The 19,681-nt window shown below is 41.8% G+C and overlaps 1 protein-coding gene and 1 non-coding gene across 2 annotated transcripts in view; both read right to left on the bottom strand.

Moving 5' to 3' along the window:
• nop58 (NOP58 ribonucleoprotein homolog (yeast)) overlaps positions 1-19,681 on the bottom strand; it is a 33,972-nt gene that overhangs the window by 11,532 nt on the left and 2,759 nt on the right. Inside the window, exons 3-9 of the mRNA XM_043693379.1 lie at positions 19,493-19,545; positions 15,913-16,037; positions 13,838-13,974; positions 12,296-12,360; positions 11,272-11,406; positions 2,864-3,009; positions 214-340 (exon numbers count right to left, since the gene is read on the bottom strand). Of these exons, the coding sequence (XP_043549314.1) occupies positions 214-340; positions 2,864-3,009; positions 11,272-11,406; positions 12,296-12,360; positions 13,838-13,974; positions 15,913-16,037; positions 19,493-19,545 (788 nt within the window). The remainder of the gene's footprint in view (positions 1-213; positions 341-2,863; positions 3,010-11,271; positions 11,407-12,295; positions 12,361-13,837; positions 13,975-15,912; positions 16,038-19,492; positions 19,546-19,681) is intronic.
• LOC122552079 lies at positions 2,477-2,560 on the bottom strand. The gene has a single exon (XR_006312295.1). It is a non-coding gene; the product is annotated as a small nucleolar RNA SNORD11B (small nucleolar RNA).

The raw sequence follows: 19,681 nt of genomic DNA on the forward strand, positions 1-19,681 counted from the left end.
AGCAAATATATTAATTAGTGGATAAATTTGCATTTGCTCATTTTTTCCCACATAGGTACTCCTTACTGTAGATAATGATGGTTATAATATCATTCTGAACCTATACTTGTTAATGCGGCAGGTACTTTCCCAAGTAAATCAGAATAGCATTCCCAGTATTATAGGTACAAATAGGAGTGGAACTGCAGAGGCAGCAACCACAAATCATCTTACCTGCGTGTGCTATCAGTCTGGCTCCAACCAGCTCTCCAACCATCACAGTCAAGTTGGGTGCAATGGCCATCATTCGGTTTTTCAGGTAGTCATAGAGCTGTGCACGGTACTCTGAGATCTGCACGACCTTGAAGGGATGGGATGAATGCAATGTCACACACAGCAGAACTGCACAATAAACTCTGTTTAATACATAGCATTACAAATACAATATCTCCTAAAATCTGACCGAAATGAAACTATGAGAGATATAGTACCATAGATTTGCACGGAATCTCAGTCTCAAGCCCAGTTCCTAGTGAGAACCGATTCACACCAGAAACCTGAAATGTTGGGACTCTTGATCTGAAAGCATTACCAATAGGAAGGAAATGAAGACCATTAACAGCCTATGGCCAGTAGAAGAGAACTGCAAGATAAAGGAAAGCTGTAGACAGAAGGTGACCATTACACAGATGGAAATGGAAAAGAGAAGGCAGAGACAGAAAGAGGAACAAGGGATTTTAAGAGATCAAACATACCACAAAAATGGCTTAAGCAACATGGGGGTAATAAAACAGAACTAGAAGCTCCTGCGACAATGATGTATGCATGACCTAAACTGAACTGAATTCTAAAAAATGTGTTTAGCTCCAAGTAGACAACCAGATGTGAGCCCGGTTGAAAGGAAACTGCACTATTAGAACTGACATGACCCCAATGAGAGGGGGTTCTTAAATATTGGGTGTTAGCCCTGACTGAAGGCCAAAAGGGGCCAAACAAATTAAGTGGAGATCCTGCACACCAGAGGCAGACCTAGAAAGACTGAAGTTGGACACACTGTCACATCTGTTCAGGGAATGATGTGGGTTTTCATGGTTACCAAAGCTGCATCTTTGCTGAATTGATGTTTTAAACTAAAAAGTAGTCTACTGCTTGTAGCACCAGTTCATTTGTAATCTTTAATGATTCTGATTTGTACAAAGCTACATAAAGTGAAATCTTGATGAAAAGTTCTTTACTTGAGAGTCATTCATTAAAATTAATTTCAGTTTATGGCTTTCCTACTGTAACCTTTACAGCAAATGATGTTAGCTGTTAATGCCAACTTTGAAATTTCAAATGGAATAGCTTTCATCCCACCCTATCTTTTGTGTGAAACGGAATCTTTAACAACTTTGAAACAAATCTTAAAAGATGACTACGTGACCAATACTGGAGATCCAAAAAGGAACCATTCTGAAGCCAGTAAAAAACTTCAACACTGAACAGTTTCATGGCAATACACAAATCCAGGTTCAGTAAAATATATCAGGTCATAACTGAGCTGAAAATGTATTGCTGGAAAAGCGCAGGTCAGGAAGCATCCAAGGAGCAGGAGAATCGACGTTTCGGACATGAGCCCTTCTTCAGGAAAGCTTCTTCTTCCTTTTCCAGAAACACATTTTCAGCTCTGATCTCCAGCATTTGCAGTCCTCACTTTCTCCAGCTCATAACTGATGCAGGGCTGCTTACAATTGAAAAGGGGGAAATAAAATGCAGTTCCAATATATTTTGTTTGAGAAATTACTTCAGAAGAGCTACATAAGGCACGAGGCCGTGATACCACACATGAAGAGGGAGCTACCTAGAAGCCTTGAAGTTGACCAACATCTACACTCAGGAAACATGAAAGCTTCTGAAACAAAGTCACCTAACAAATAGTCTAGGGACAATGCATGAATTCAGACATGAAGATTTTGTTCGCAATTTCAGGATAAAGGACAATGGCAGTGATGAGGTGAAATTTCTTTAAAGAGGTATGAATCCCTCAAAATTTCTACTAGAGGCTATCAGTGTTTCATTCAAAACATGCGTATGGGGAGCAAACAGGTTTTTCATCTCTCAAGCGATATGGAAAGCAAGTGCAAGGCAGAAACAGAGAGCAATGACTAAACTGAAAAGTAATTTTGTGTGGTTGCATGATGTACTGCAACGTTATGTTCAATGCCCTCAAAAAGGTAAATAGCTGCAAAACATTTACTTTTTAATCACATTAATTAAAATTGTCAATCAAGGCCAGGGTTCAAACAATTGTCAGTGAAGATTCAGCTTCAGTAGGTGTAAAGCAAAATAGAAAAAATTATAACAAGGTTTTCAGCATGTCATGATACTACAAAACAGACTTATTCCAGAAACATCCTGACATCTGCATAAAGCCCTGTTGTAAACATATGCAGTGTGGAGGTACAAATACAGCACCTTACAAGGGTGCTCCTATCAGAGTAGTCATGCAATCCAGCACTGACAGCCTCAGATGAGGTAGTGACTGAAAACCTTCAGCATTTAATCAGCAAGAGTGACAAAGTCATCATCATCACTGCTGCCAGTGCTGGACAGGAACTCTGGTCACATCCCTGAAAGGAAAAAAACATTTTAAAAATAGATGTATCATGAGAGATAAATAATCACAGCATTTAGCAGAATAAAGGTTACCATTCATGAACAGATTGATGCTACCCACTGGAAGACTCTTTTGTGTAAAATGAATTTCGCCAACTCTCAGTTTGCAAATCACAAAGTAGACCCCAAATGAAGCTATTAGGCAAAGCTGAAAATTCTCATCATTCAAAAAGAAATTTCAACACAACAACATCAAGAGGGTTCAACAAAATAATCAGCATCCACCAACCTGATCACAAAGGTGTATAATGTGCTCGATGTCTTCCTCAGATACTTCTGTCCCCATGGATATTTCAGCTGCAACCTTCACTGCATTTTCTATCTCCTCTGGCAAAATGTCTGAAAGATCTGTGGTAGCAGTGTTGGTTCTGTCGCCTGTTAAGTGATGAACACAAAGGACTAAAAATCAACTCACTTCATACTAGCAAACTATAATGAATTCTGTCATGACTAATTCACTTGAAGCACTGTGCTTCTTTAAGAATCCCTACCACGAAGGCTGTGGCTATTCAGCCGCTGACAATGTTCAAGAAAATAGCAACTATTGGGAATTAAGGGTTGAGGCCAAAGGTCAGCCATCATCTTTATTAAAACTGACTGGTATAGGTGTTGCCCGGGTGAATGCACCATTAATACTGATCGACAGTTAACAATCAGGCTTTGTAACGTATGAGACCAGACTGATTGGTCAGAGAGTCAATCTATTGGATTTAAAATATAACAACATTTGGTTGTTAACTGTCAACCAGCATTAAATAGATATATTCTCTATGGCTGTGCCTTCAAGGCCACTTGCCAATCAGCGCTATCCTCTTAGTATAAATGTTAATTCTCTCCTTCAATTGTATTCTTGCATAAATTTCTAACGTGCAACGTCAGAAGTGTTGACATCTATTTTTTTCAATGTTCCAAGTTATAGCCTATTCACTATTAATAAATTTGCACTTGGCAGTAGTAAAGTGGTGCAGGTCATCCCATGTACTGTACTACATAGCACTGAAGTGCAGTATATGACAATAGACAATAGGTGCAGGAGTAGGCCATTCTTCCCTTCGAGTCTGCATCACCAAGTGGTATCAAGTTAATGAGAACTTTCTGATTAGAATGAAACCATCGGGGAGGAAAATAAAATTTTAAACAAGTAGTTTCGCTGTGGATCCTTTCAATAGGAGAAAAGTGTAGCTCATTTCTTGCCCTTTTTCCTCTTCAATGAAATCCATCATGGCTAAGCTTGTATGTCAACTTCACCTTAGAGCACATTATTTCTATATCCTTCACAAAGGAACAAATACCAATCTGTCTTATATGCACAATGAAACAGAATTCAAAGGTCTTGGGGATACAGAATTCCATGGATTTATATCTCAACCCAAGACACGACCCCTTAATCTGAGTGTGCATTCTCTGGTTTGTCATCTTCAAGCAAACTAGAGCTATCTTACCAAAATCCTTCCACAATGATTATAATTTTCACTCTGCTCAGCTGCCAATTTGTCAGGTATTTCCACTACTTCATTTTTATTCCTCAAAGGTTTGATTTCCAGATTCTAAGAAACATCGGCCTATCTGACATTCATGGAATTACAGCTACCTTATTGTTACTCTCCAATCCTCTTGCGAGGATTGGAGAGTAACAATAAGGTATAATATGTACTTTCTGATTCACATGCAAGTGACTTTGTAGCAACATTCCACAGTCTCTCAGCATAGGGAAAGTATTTTGCTTTTCTCTTCTTTTCCTGCCAGAATGAATGTCACAATTCTTCAGGTACTATTTGCCTGCCACACGTGTACATTCATACGCAAGCACTTTGCATTCCAACTGCTTATCTTCCTTAACTTCATGCTCAAGCATATCTGGATAAAAACACTTGGTCTGCTCATCTAAAGGGCTGCTGCTTCAGCATTGTTACTTGCTATACCTCATTGATTTACAGTTTTTCAATCCAGGAAACAGCTGCTCAATTTCATGTGTTCTGTCATTAGTCAATATGTATCACTCCTATCAGCCATAAATTTTAAAATTTCACTGATAAAGGCATTTTCAAAATCCAATTATGATTCTCTTATCCTCTACGTTAATTAAAAACTCAAACCTGGCGCAGCATAGTGGCTCAATACATAGCATTGCAGTCTCAGTGCCAGGGACCCCGATTTGATTCCAGCTTTGGGCGACTGTGTGTGTGGAGTCTGCACATTCACCTTGTGTCTGTGCGGGCTTCCTCCCCCAGTCCAAGGATGGGCAGGTGAGGTAGATTGGCCATTGGAAATGCAGAGATTTTGTTTTGGGGGTAGGGTGGAGGAGAGTCGGATGCTGGCGGTGTGGATTCGATGAGTTGAACGGCCTGTTTACTGCGTAGGAATTCTAAAATCTAATAATGGTCACAGGTTTATATTCTAATTCAATTACACTTTTTTTTTTCCTATTAGCACAGTTCCTGATATTAGTTCCAATCTTCTTCCAGGAACTAAAAATAAATTGGAAGGAGGCCGATTTTAGGGGGATAAGAACCAATCTCGTGCCGGTATTAAGAACTTAATGAAGGTTGCAGTGCTGTGGTATTGTCATTGCAGTAGTGACCCAGAATACTCTGGGAACATGGGTTCAATTCCGACTCTGGCAGATGGTGAAATCTGACATTTGTTTTCAAACAATGATCAAAGAAGCATTAGTTTAGGTATAATCAGTGTATATCATGAGACAAAGGCAGAACAAAGCAAGAACTGAGCTTTTGGTTAAGGAAAAGCAGGAAGCATATGTAATGTATAGACAAGAGACACCGAGAGAATCCTTAGAAGAGTATAAGAGGAAATAGGAGTATACTTAAAAAGGGAAATCAGAAGAGCAAAAAGGGAACATGAGATAGCTTTGGCAAATACGTTTAAGGATAATCCAAAGGGTTTTTATAAATACATTAAGGACAAATGGGTAACCTGGGAGAGAATAGGGCCCTTCAAAAGAATCAGCAAGGCAGCCTTGCATGGAGCCGGAAATGGGAGAGATATTAAACAAGTATTTTGTATCAGCACTTACTGTGAAAGAGGACATGGAAGATATAGAATATGGGAAAGGAGATGGTGACATCTTGAAAAATGTTGCTGGTGAAGGGCTTTTGCCTGAAACGTCGATTTTCCTGCTCCTCGGATGCTGGCCTGACCTGCTGTGCTTTTCCAGCGCCACTCTAATCATGAAAAATGTCCAGATTAGAGGCAGTGGTGCTTAATATCTTGAAATGCATAAAAGTGGATAAATCCCCACGGCCTGATCAGGTGTACCCTAGAACTCTGTGGGAAGCGATTGCTGGGCCCCTTGCTGAGATATTTGTGTCATCAATAGTCATAGGTCAGAAGATTGGAAGTTGGCTAAAGTGGTGCCACTATTTAAGAAGAAATGCGTTAAGGACAAGCCAGAGAATTATTAGATCGGTGACCCTGACTGTGGTGGTGGGCAAGTTGTTGAGGGAATCCTGAGGGAAAGAATTTACATGTATTTGGAAAGGCAAGGACTGATTAAGGATAGTCAACATGGCTTTGTTCATGGGAAATCACATCTGACAAACTTGATTTGAGTTCTTTGAAGTAACAAAGGATTGATGAGGACAGAATGGTGGATGTGATCCATATGGACCTCAGTTATGTGTTTGACTAGAATTCCCATGGGAGACTGGTTAGCAAAATACAGGTAGAAGACATGGGGGTGGTAGGTTGCTTTTCAGACTGGAGGCCTGTGACCAGTGGAGTGCCACAAGGAATGGTGCTGGGTCAACTATTTTTTGTCATTTGTATAAATGATTTACATATGAACGTAGGAGGTATAGTTAGTAAGTTTGCAGATGACACCAAAATTGGATGTTTAGTGGACAGTGGAGGTGGTTATCTCAGATTACAATGGAATCTTGATCAGATCGGCCAATCGGCTGAGAAGTGGCAGAAGGAGTTTAATTTAGATAAATGAGAGGTGCTGCATTTTGGAAAAGCAAATCACAGCAGGATATATACACTTAATGGCAAGGTCCTAGGCAGTGTTGCTGAACAAAGAGACCTTGGAGTGCAGGTTCATTGCTCCTTGAAAGTAGAGTCGCAGGAAGATAGGATAGTGAAGGCAGCATTTTGGTATGCTTTCCTTTATTAGTCAGAGTATTGAGTACAGAAGTTGGGAGTCATGTTGTAGCTGTACAGGATGTTGGTTCAGCCACTTCTGGAATATTGCATGCAACTCTGGTCTCCTTCCTATTGGAAGGATGTTGTGAAACTTGAAAGGATTCAGAAAAGGTTTACAAGGATGTTGCCAGGGTTGGAGGATTTGAGCTATAGGGAGAGGCTGAACAGGCTGTGGCTGTTTTGTCTGAAGCATCAGAGGCTGAGGGGTGACCTAATACAGGTTTATAAATCATGAGGGGCATGGATAAATAAATAGACAAGGTCTTTTCCCCTGGGGTGGGGGAGTCCAGAACTGGAGGGCATAGGTTTAGGGTGAGAGGGGAAAGATATATAAAATAAAAGAGACCTAAGGGGCAATGTTTTCATGCAGAGGGTGGTGTGTGTACAGAATGAACTGCCAGAGGAAGTGGTGGAGGCTGGTACAATTACAGTATTTAAAAGGCATCTGGACAGGTAAATAAATAGGAAGGGTTTAGAGTAATATGGGTCAAGTGTTGGCAACTGGGGTTAGGTTGGGGTATCTGGTCGGCATGGACGAGTTGGACCAAAGGGTCTTTTCCATGCTAGACATCTCTGACTCTAAAACTCGAGTGACAGAAGACAAAATAGAATGAAGCAAGAAAAGCTCAGATTACTAGTGCAAGTGAGATAGGATGAATAAATTTTTCAGATGTGTAAAAGAAAGAGAAGCAAGCGTAGAGTTTGGCAGGTGACAAAACAGAACTCCAATTCTTCTGCAAAGACATGAACTGTTAAAGAAAGTGGGGTTATTTCGGGATTAATAAGACTGATGCATGGAAGCAGTGGGGACAGCAGGAATTCAATTTTTGTTTAAAACCTGTCTTTACCATTGAAGGTGAGCTACAAAATCAGCAAAGGTGGTGGTAAGCAAGAGACTGGATGGATTAAAAAAAAATATCAGAAACCCTGTCTGGTACCTCACTGTTGATAAGCCACCAAAATAGGATGAGACATATCCAAGAAAAATGAAAAAATTAGTAATCTACTTCGCTATACTGCTGATGTCAAAGAATTGAACACCCGCCGGGTAAAGTTTTAGTCTGTTCAAGTAAAGTACAAGAACAAGCACAGCAAAGAGAGGCCATTCATTCTAACTGCAATGATAGGAAGACTTGGAAATTACAATCCAGGATAAGTTAGGCCACTGGACAAATACAGATTGAGAAAACAGATTTGTAAATGGCAAATAATGTTCAGTTGTTTTTGAAGTAGTATCGGAGGATTAATACAGGTAGCAGTGACTGATACTTGCCAAAACAAAGAGAGACTTGCCACATAAGAGATTTGAACTTTGTCAGAACAGCAGCTAAACAAAAAGGATGGCGAATAAAAATCAAAGTTTGTCAAAACAATAGGTAACAACAACAAGTTGTTTTCCAAACTGGAGCACGTTTGTAGGGATTTTCCCCAGGGGCTGGAGTAAGGATGAGTGCTTTGCTTGTTCTACATGAAGACTTTGATTTAGGTCTGCAGGAGAATTTCAATATGAGGCACAAAACTGGGAAGAAATGCAATTGACTTCATAAACTTGTGAAATGACTGGATAAGCAGATGAAATTTGAAGGCATACATGGGAAAGGGAGAGGGCAATAAAAAAAATGGTTTGAAAGGGGATGCAGAAGTAGAGATACTGGGGATATGCAATGTTGCCTTAATTCTCCCAGACAGTGGAGCTGCTTTCTCATTTTAGAGAGGTAGGCTGGTCATGGTTTAACCAGAGAATCACACCTCAGGCAAGAGGAGAGGGTGAGAAGGACAGCATTGTAATGTCAGCCAGTATGGGAACAGAACCAACGCTTTTGGCGTTTCTCTGCATGCCAAACCAGCCAACTAAGCTTATCAGCCCCCTAGCTGGCATTTTTGTACAAATCAAAGGAGATGGCAGGGTAGTTCAGAAAGCACAGAGCATAAGGCACCCTGAATTTTACAAACAGAAGCACAAGTTTAGAAGAGAGAAAGTTACCATCAAGCTGTCTAAAAGACTGGTTGTCTCAAAGCGATATCTGTCCAATTCTGAGAACCATACTTTAGGTGTGAAGGCAAGAGAGGTGTTGCAAAAAAGAAAAGTACACAATAGTAATTCAAGATATGAGAGAGTAGAGTTGTTTAAAAATAAATTTAACCTATTTTTCTAATCTGTTCAGAAAAGTTACTACACATGTGAAGTAGGTAGGACTTGAATCCTGGCCTCCCAGTTCAGGGATGGTGTTACTACCACGAGGGGGCCCCAGTGACTTCAATAAATTTTAATTTAAACTAGTTTTCTATTCACCCTGCACAGAGTTGTTATTAACCAGCTCTGGAGCAGAAGGACTTGAACTTGGGCCTCCAGTTCCACTGCCATTACCAGTGCATCAACATGACGTCCTTTACAAACCTATTATGCTAACCAACCTGTTCACACGTTATTACACTCCTCTGGAATATGTGGGATTTGACCCAGGGCCTCCAGGTCGAAGGGCAGACATATGTCCACCGTGCCACAAGACAGCCCCCATTGACTTCAGTAATATATTTTTTTTAAAAAGCTGAACCAATTTTTTTTAATTAACTTGTTCAGAGATATTACTATACACATCTGGAGCAGGTGGGACTTGAACCTGCCACCTCCCAGTCTAGGATTAGGCACATAACCACTGTGGTAGCGATTTAATTTGGTTGGGATATCTGGTTTGCATGGATGGGTTCGACCAAAGGGTCTGTTTCCATGCTGTACATCTCTATCACTGAACAAGAGAGCTAAGACGAGTCAGGAGGGGACATGAGAAGTTGTTGGCAGATAGGATCAGGGAAAATCCTAAAGCTTTCTTCGGTATATTGGGGATAAAAGACTGACTAGAGCAAGATTAGAGCCAATAATGGACAGTAGTGGAAAGTTGTGCATGGTGTCAGAGGAGATGGGGGAAGCACTAATTCCTGAAGAAGGGCTTATGCCCGAAACGTCGATTCTCCTGTTCCCTGGATGCTGCCTGACCTGCTGCGCTTTTCCAGCAACACATTTTCAGCACATAACCACTGTGCCACAAGAGGGCCTTCTGAGACTTCTGTAATTCTTTTTAGGAACCCTTTTTTTTTTAAATCAACCTGATTCAAATAGTGATATTACAACACATTTCTGGAGCAGGTGGGACTTGAACCCAGGACTCGTGTTCACAGTTCTCTACCACAGTGTCACATGAGGGTCCTCATAGGTGTGTCATAATTGTTATTTCAATTTTTAAATTTAACCTACATTTCTAAGCAATCGGTTCAGACATGTTTTTACATACTCCTGGATCTCGTGGGATTTGAACCTGGGCCCCTCAGTCGAGGGACAAGGGCACGACCACTGCACTGCAAGAACATGGATAGATTAGATAAATGCCATCTATTTGTCTTAATAGAAGAAATGGTTAATGGGACAATTGAGGGATTCAACATCATGAGGAGTCTAGACAGAGTGGACATGGAGAAACTATTCATTTTTGCAAAAAGTCCAAGAACCACAGGACAATTCAAATTGAATGGCTGAAAGGTCAGCAAGGCCCAAGAGTACAGCAAAGACAGAATTGATCATTTTAAGGGAATTGGAGAACCTCAAAAACATTTGCAGGGCTACATGAAATAAAAGTGGGAATAGTTCAGCTGCTCTTGCAGATATGAACATGACAGGCAGATGGCATCCTTTTGTACTGCATTCAATTAACAACTGAATTTATTCATTTCCAATAGCCACTTTTCTCAGCTTTTTATTCCATTATTCATTGCAAAGATAGGAATTATTTTTTGATGTTCTCAATGTTCAATATTGTGCTCCAAATGACCTTAGCAAGTAGTCCATATCAGTTTGCTTATTGAGCTAATTGAGCATTTTATACTTTAGTTTTTTCAGCACATCAAGCTCGAAAACTACTGTGAATGTACGTCCTCCAAATATTAGTTTGCAGATGGCAAATTTGCATGTTTAAGATCCTACTTGACTACTGCATTACGCTTGCTGCATGCACGAGTAATGTTTGCATTTATACTCCGCTTAGCAATTGTCTAGAATAAACTCTTACCAGTGTTTTGCCACTTCTTGTTAGCTGTCCAAGTTGTTCCTCGCCTCCATTTTCAGAAACAGGATCTTTTCTCTTTGATTAATCAGTGTTACTCCCACTTTTTACATTTTGATGATCTATTTTCTAAATCCAGTTTCTTGAAATGCTTAAGTTCTCAACCTCAGCCACTCTGCAATCTATAACTATGACAATGGAGATCAATGATGATGAAATCAAACATTTTTGATTCTGCTATTGCTGCACTTACTGCTGTTGATCTAGTAATCTTAAATTCTTACAAAGTGCTAATCTATTCTCCAGCACAGATTTTTCTTTTCCTATTTTTGAATTTAATTCTCCCCCTACTCCTGCCCTGGATTAGCTTAATGGATGTGTGACATAGAATAAAGTGAAAGCAAGGATAATAGACATGTACCTAATTTCCGCACGCACTTGCAGTACGCCAAGTTATCAGTAACGGTTTTTCCAAGTTCTGGGAAATGCCAGCCATACCACTCTCTGCAGCGCATGATGTAATTGTTTAGCTCTTTATCCAGGTCATCCAGCAGAGCTACAGAAAACAGACTTCAGTAAGAACAAGGAGCATAAAAAACACACATCGTATCATTTACTCATGGTGTTCTTTTCAAATAAGTTAACCAGACCCCAATCTTTGTATAGATCTCAAAGGTTGGATGCAAAGAATACAGAATATATATCAGATAATACACCATTTTAGTTCTTTATTGTCCACTCTAGACTATTAACACTCAGAAGCCAAGCAGCTCAGCCACCTGTTCTGGCTGTCAGTCTGTTGGACTTCTACCAATCTAAAGCTATGGGGATAGACTGGGAAGTCACTCCTGGGAAACCAGTTAGCTTGACTGTTTATACCCTATTGCTTAGTAGCACAAAGCAGTGAGTAATGTAAATTGTTCAAATTCAGTACTTAACCTTCCTTAAACCATGGTATTATACAAGGACATAAAAATAACTCAGAACCAGGGAACTGTTTTACTAGGTAAAAACAATGACTGCAGATGCTGGAAACCAGATTCTGGATCAGTGGTGCTGGCTACCCTTGGTTTCATGTAACAAGAATTGTCAAACAAAAAACTGTGAATTGAAGTCTTCACAGTTAATTTTCAACCAAGTAGCCACTGTCACATCTTGAGCCGAAGTAATGTGCATAGGAAGGCCATTCAAACAATAGATATCCCAGTCAACATTCTCCAACAGAAGATAATGGTTTACACATTAGCCAAACTAATAATCAGAAATAGAAGTGAACGAAGAAAACACCAAAGCTCGCATTCTTTGAAATCGATTGTTTCCAACAACCGTTTGCATTATGTAACTAATAAAACAATGAACCACAATTACATCAAGCCAAATATATTCATATTAGTACAAACACTGGATACTTTTGATGCTTACACTGATTAGCATCCTTTACTTACAAATTGCTTGTACAATCATAGTATCCACCTTGTCAGGGCTGAACTTCAATTTGTAACGGGACAGACTGTAACAAACCAAGCAGTGTGCACATTATAAGTGACAAATTTGCCATCACATTCCAATACAGCTAAACAGGTTCTACAAATTAGTTGCAGGTCCCTCTATCAATTACAATTTATATAAAGCACCAGATCATTACACTACCCTGAAATCTGTCCATCAGGTTGTACAACCCATCAGCTTTGATCAGCTGCATTGGCAATAATATACAGCATTAGCCTCCCCAATGCCTTCCCTGACACGGAGCTAACTGGCGTGCAACTATCCCAGAGATTCCACTCTGTTACAGGTTTGCATGCAGCTGCAGAGGAAGGATCCTGTGGTGCAATGTACTGTTCCTATCTCTGAGCCAGAAGTGAAAAATGTGTTGCTGGAAAAGCACAGCAGGTCAGGCAGCATCCAAGGAGCAGGAGAATCGACGCTTCGGGCATGAGCCCTTCCTCGGGAATGAGGAAAGTGTGTCCAGCAGGCCAAGATAAAAGAAAGGGAGGAGGGACTTGGGGGAGGGGCGTTGGGAATGCGATAGGTGGAAGGAGGTTAAGGTGAGGGTGATAGGCCGGAGAGGGGGTGGGGGCGGAGAGGTCAGGAAGAAGATTGCAAGTCAAGAAGGTGGTGCTGAGTCCAAGGGTTGGGACTGAGATTTTGGGGGGGAAAGAAAGCTGGAGAAATCTACATTCATCCCTTGTGGTTGGAAGGTTCTAGGCGGAAGCGGAAGATGAGGCGCTCTTCCTCCAGCCGTCGTTTGCCATGGTCTGGCGATGGAGGCGGCAAAGGACCTGCATGTCCTTGGCAGAGTGGGACAGGGAGTTAAAAAAAAGTGTTCAGCCACGGGGCGGTTGGGTTGGTTGGTCCGGGTGTCCCAGAGGTGTTCTCTGAAACGTTCCGCAAGTAGGCGGCCTGTCTCAATGGAAAGGAGGCCACATCGGGGGCAGCGGATGCAGTAAATGTGTGTGGAAGTGCAGGTGAATTTGTGACAGATATGGAAGGATCCCTAGGGGCCTTGAAGGGAAGTGAGTGGGGAGGTATGGGCACAAGTTTTGCATTTCTTGCGGTTGCAGGGGAAGGTGCCGGGAGTGGAGGTTGGGTTGGTGGGGGGTCTGGACCTGACGAGGAAGTCGCAGAGGGAGTGGTCTTTCCGTATCGCTGATAGGGGAGGGGAGGGAAATATATCCTTGGTGGTGGGGTCTGTTTGGAGGTGGCGGAAATGATGAAGGATGATACAATGTATCTGGGAGGTTGGTGGGGTGGTAGCTGAGGCAGAAGTTCAAAGTTCAAGTTCCTGTTGCCCCAGAGGTGTGTCACAGCCTATACCACAGATTGACTGAAGTAACTGAAGTTACTAGCAAAACTGAACATTTATGCATGTGTAGCCCCAACTGGTTGGAGGCCGATTAATTGCACAATTCAGTTACTGCCTGACAACTGACTAGAAATCTGCAAATGAGTCCTACTCTTTTCATTTTAGCATATGGGGCTCATACCTGTGCGCAAGGCCAAGAGACATGGCACTTATCTCACGAGGTGGCAATCCACTGATTAATCCATTCATCTGGGTTCGAATTCCTCTCATCAACTCACCAACTGTAGCATTGTGAATGCAACTCAAGTTAAGTTTGTCCTGAAAACAAAAAAAACGTTTCCTTAATTACAGCATTTAATCATTCAGAAGCCTCATTCCCAAACAGATTGTAAGGCAGTCTCCAGGTTGTGACTGGGTTCCTTTCTGCAGTCTGTTCACATGTCGATTTGCACATAAGTTTGAACACAATGCAGGGAAACAAAGCAGTTGCCCCAAAGTGCAGAAATATTCCTATGTTGATGTCTTTAAAATTATACCCCAGTATATGATAGTCCAATTTAGGAATGCTATTAGGGATCCGCTAATCCCAAAAATACCTGTGATGAAAACTTCTTAAAAAAGATTTAGCATCATTGTATTTCGTAAACTTAAAAGGTATGTTTTGGTCAGCAACAATGAAATATGGTCACTCAGCAGTCATGTCATATGGCTGTTTGAAAGGTGCTGGATAAAAGTCAGAAGTAACATATTTGCCAGTTGTTACATTCAAGGATGGATTATGCAAATGTCTAATTGAAGCAGGGTATTGAAAGCTTGATTCACCATACAATGGATACAATGGCACTTGGAAAGGTGCAGAGATTTACCAGAATCATTCTCTGGATGACACATCAGTGAGTATAGCTCTTGAGATTTGATACAAAGTACAAAATTCTAACAAGCTTAGATAATTAAAGAGGAAACAACACAAATTTGCGATAGAAGAACTATGGGACAATGTTTCTGGTTTGAAAATCTTCAAACTCAAAGGGAACATAAGGAAACACTTTAACATAGAGAATACCAATAACTGGGTCTTACTGCCTAAAAGTGTGGTGGAAGCAGAGCCAATGAACAATCTCAAAATGAAGCAAAAAGGAACTTGATGGGAAGCCTTTTGGCATAATATTGGAGGAATGCAACTAACTGGGATTAGTCTATAGCAGGGCCTTTCATGACAATTTTGTTTTAATATTCAGAAAACCAGTGAGCAAATTTCAGAAAGATAATGTTTTACACAATTGTATAAATGAATTTCAGAAAACAATAAAATCAAAATCTTATGCAAATGACTAATTAACAAAATTGGCTCTAAGATCTGACAGTTTATTTCTGTTTAAGCCTTTCACTTAAAAATCAAAGCAACAGATAGACAAATTGGACCCTCTTACGGGCCAAACTCAGGAGCTAGGTTTAATATAAACCAAGTTTACCTCTACCTCTGGTTGTGCAACCTCTGAGTTGATCTTGGCAGAATTCATATGAATGTTGGATCCGGAGGCCTGTCAGCCTGGGGTTCTCTCAGACCTTAGCCTTCTTGGACAGCGTTATTTGGGAATGGTGAGGAAAGTCTGCCACATCCTCCCTCGTCATATAACGTATCTTCTTCAAACACTTGAACCCTCACCTCTTTTGCACATGCCCTCACAACACCCACTTGCACCTTTCTTCCCTCCCTCCATCCTCACCCTCACTTAATCAGCTCCTGCCCCAAGATTCCACTCTCCCAACACACATCCCTCTCCATATGGCCCAGTTCACCCAATGCCTCCCTCCTCACCTTTGCCACCCACCAATTCTCCCTCCACCACCCCCTCTTTCTCACTGATACCTCCCCTGCCCTCACGGCAAAATCTAGAAGGGCCTAATGGGCCATCTGTACCACAATGGCTATCAATAATATGATTATTACTAAATTATATCAATTCAACTTGGCGAGTTATTGCCTAATGCTATGCTTCGACTTGAGTCAAGCCTACTGCCACTTGACAATAAGAACTAAACACGAACCATCTCCATGTTCAAACATAAATAGCCTCCATGTCCAAACATAATTTGAAGACGTGGAGATTAGAAGGGAAAAGGGAGAAGACTTCAAATGTCTAAACAAAATTAGATTACAATAGTTAAGCAATCCTTTTGCTGTTCCATTCGTGTACTTTCTAGTCAAAATGCACTGCCCACCGTTTTGGAAATGTTTAACAATAGTTTCTTTACCTTTATGACACCTCCAAGTTTGGCATCTGCAACAGCCAACTGCTCGTGTGCTTCCTTGGCAGCAATCTTCTTCAATACTTTCTTCAGGCTTTTACCAAGCTTACCTTCTACCAAGGCAGTCGCAGCTACAAAACAGGAAGTCACAGATTAAAACAAAAGGAATACAGATTGAATCCAAGCAAGACAATCTGTTAAAACAGAATACAATAAATGTCCCTAACTTCACCAGCTCCCATCAACCAGGTTTAAGCCCCCTTTCTTCCCCCCAGATATCATATGCTCAGAACTTTCCAAACAATGTTATACCTTACAAACTGTTCCTTCCCTATATCCACATTGAACCAAAACCAAGATTCAATACACCATCTCATACTCTAAATTATGATTTAGAGTATGGGACACAGAGGCTCAATAGTCAGCACTGCTGCCTCACAGCACCAGGGACTGGGTAGAATTCCAGCCACAGGTGACTGTCCGTGTGCAGTATGCGCATTCTGTCCGTATCTGTGTGGGTTTCCTCCCACAGTCCAAACATGTGCACTTTAGGTGAACTGGCCATGTTAAACGGTCGATAGTGTTCACGGATGTTCAGGTTATATGCATTCGTCTGGGGAAATGAACAGTAATAAGGTAGGGGAATGCGCCCGAGGGGGTACTGTTTGGAGGGTCAGCATGGACTTGTTGGGCCATATGGTCTGTTTCCACACACAGGATTCTGTGATAATTTCCAAGCAACTCCAACTTCTCAGCCTCACCCCCTCTCAAATGCAACCAAATGTCCCATTATTAAAGTTTATGCTACATTATCTTCCAGGATTTAAGAACAATACTGGTGACACACCCTTCACATTTAACTTTCAACTAGATTTTCAGTGTTTAAGTGGGAATGGATGCACAACACCAGAATTTCTTCCCAAAAAGCAGTGTGGGTCTACCTGCAGTGTATACACTGAAGCAGTTGTTATGAAGGTGAAGAAGTGTACTGTACCTTTAAAACAGTGACAGAGTGCTAGAGAATCTACAATGTAACATTTGGTCCAGCAGCTAGCACTGGCTGAGTTGCTTGGAGACAAAAACAAATTCGAATTTGGCCAGTTTAAATTATACTCCAAAATACTAACCTCCAGTCAAGTTTGAATTTAGTATATTGACAATATTAAAAATCAATGAAACAATCCAAATCTTTGGTGTACAAGACCAGGAAAAATTTAACAGTTGAGGGGAGAATCACCAAGCCACCAGCATAGACAGACCACCTGAAACACAGCTCTCTTAAAAGGTACCTTTATCTACCAATGACCTGTGACTCAGAAATCCCGAAGAAGAAAGTCTACAGATGAAGATACAAAGGGAAGATTCGACAGCTGTGATTTTGAAGTTTGAATATTTGGTAAATCTTACATGGGGGTTTTACCGGACAAGTATTATAGAAGGGAAAGTAAAAGATAAGTTAGAGGAAGGAGTTGCAAATAGTTGTTAGTTCATTTTCTCTGTTATACTTTAATAAATAAAAGTTAATTTTCACTTTAAATAGTTCTTGGTCTGTCAAATTTTCACAATTACTGCACGGATAAATCTTTTGTGTTGCGTGTCGTAATGGCGCCAGTGTAACTGCAGAAGATGGTCTACGCCTGTCTCTTTGTCGATTACATGGCACCATCTCCCAGACTGTACACATTCTCATCACCTCAAGGGATTTCCTACCCACAGCTTCCAATCTCAGTTTGGTTCTACCTCCTACCTAAGATCCACAAGCCTGACTACCCAATCGACTCAGTCTGCTCTTGCCCCACCGAACTCATCTCCATGTACCTTGATACTGTTCTCTTGCTCCTCGTCCAGGAACTCCCCACATATGTTCAGGACACCACCTATGCCCTTCACCTCCAAGACTTTTATTTCCCCAACATCTCATCTTAACCATTGAAATCCAGGCCCTATATACTGCTATCCGCATGAAGTAGGCCTCCAAGCCCCACGTTTCCTCCTCCTCTGACGTCCCCACCAGTACCCTTCTACTGACACTCATTCTTTTGACTGAACTGGTCCTCACTCTCAATTTCTCCTTTGAATCCTCCCACTTCCTCCAGATGAACGGGGTGGCCATGGGCACCTGCATGGCCCTACCTATGTCTGTTGCATGAAATAGTCCATCTTCTGCAGTGACACCGGCATCATTCGCCACCTTTACGACTGTAGCGGCACCACCTCATGCTCCCACGAGGCAGGTGAACAGTTCATCAACTTCAACACATTCCATCCCAATCTTAAGTTCACCTGGACCATCTCAGACACCTTCACTCCCTTCCTGGACCTCACCATCTCCATCAATAGTGACTAACTCAACACTGAAATCTTCTACAAACCCACAGACTCCCTGCACTACACCATCTTGCAGACTGCCTCCTGTAAAAACGCTATCCCTTATTCCCAATTCCTCTGTTGCATCTGCTCCTAAAACCAGTTCCATCACAGAACACACCAGATGGCACCCTTCTTTAAAGACTGCAAATTCCCCTCCCACATGGTTGATAATGTCCTCCAGCACATCTCATCCACTTCCCGCACTTCCACCCTCAAACCCCATCTTTTCGACCGCAACAAGGATAGAACCCCCCCACCTATCAATCCCAACAACCTCTATATTATACATCGCATCATCCTCCACCCTTTCTGCCATCGACAAACAGACTCCACCAGAGCTGTATCTCCCTCCACACCACTTTACGTTTTCCGTAAAGACCACTGCCTCTGCGACTCCCTTGTCAGGTCCACCGTCCCCCCACCAACCCACTCTTCCATCCCGGCACCTACTCTGACCACTGCAGCAATTGAAAAATCTGTGCGACACCTCCCCCCCAGGCCCCAAAATAGCCTTCCACACCCAGAGTTCTACCTGCACTTCCACATGTCATTTACTGTATCCATTGCTCCCGATGCAGTCTCCTCTGCATTGGGAAGACAGGACACCTACTTGCAGAGCGTTTCAGAGAACATCACCAGAACGCCCGCACCAATCAACCCCCCCCCCCGCACTCTGCCAAGAATATGCAGGTTCTGGGCCTCCTCCATTGCCACTCCCTCAGCACTTGATGCTTGGAGGAAGAACGCCTCATCTTCCACCTCAGGACCCTCCAACCCCACAGGATCAATGTGGATTTCACCAGTTTCCTTACTTCCCCTCTCCCAAAATTATCCAAGTTCCAACCTTCCAAATCAGCACCCCCTCGTGACCTGTCCATCTGCTTTCCCAACTATCCGCTCCACTCTCCTCTCTGATCTATCACCATTACCCCCACCTCCATCTACCTATCACACTCTCAGCTACCAAACCCACCCCCCCCCAACCCCCACCAATTTATTTCACCACCCCCTCAGCTCAGAGCCTCGTTTCTTATGAAGGGCCTTTGTCCGAAACGTCAATTCTCCCGCTCTTTGGATGCTGCCTGCCCTGCTGTGCTTTTTCAGCACCACACTCTCGACTGCTTATCTGGTCATGTAGGAAGTGCTGTTTATTTCAAACAGGCTTAACTGACTCAATATTTTCAGTGTTAACAATAGTGGATTGAGACTTCCTTACCTGCAAGAGCTTCTGTGGTATCTTGAAATTTTTCAAAATGTTTTAACTTCACACTGCAGACAGGAAAGAAATAAAAATACAAAACATTTATTTTCTCCTGCCCTCCTCTGGTAAATGTGCTAAATTATGCTCCTTTTAATTTCACTGGTACCCTCCCCAAATGGCCATCCTTCACATGGGATAGGGTAA

The sequence above is a fragment of the Chiloscyllium plagiosum genome, chromosome 7, assembly GCF_004010195.1.
Source record: "Chiloscyllium plagiosum isolate BGI_BamShark_2017 chromosome 7, ASM401019v2, whole genome shotgun sequence".
Lineage (NCBI taxonomy): Eukaryota > Metazoa > Chordata > Chondrichthyes > Orectolobiformes > Hemiscylliidae > Chiloscyllium > Chiloscyllium plagiosum.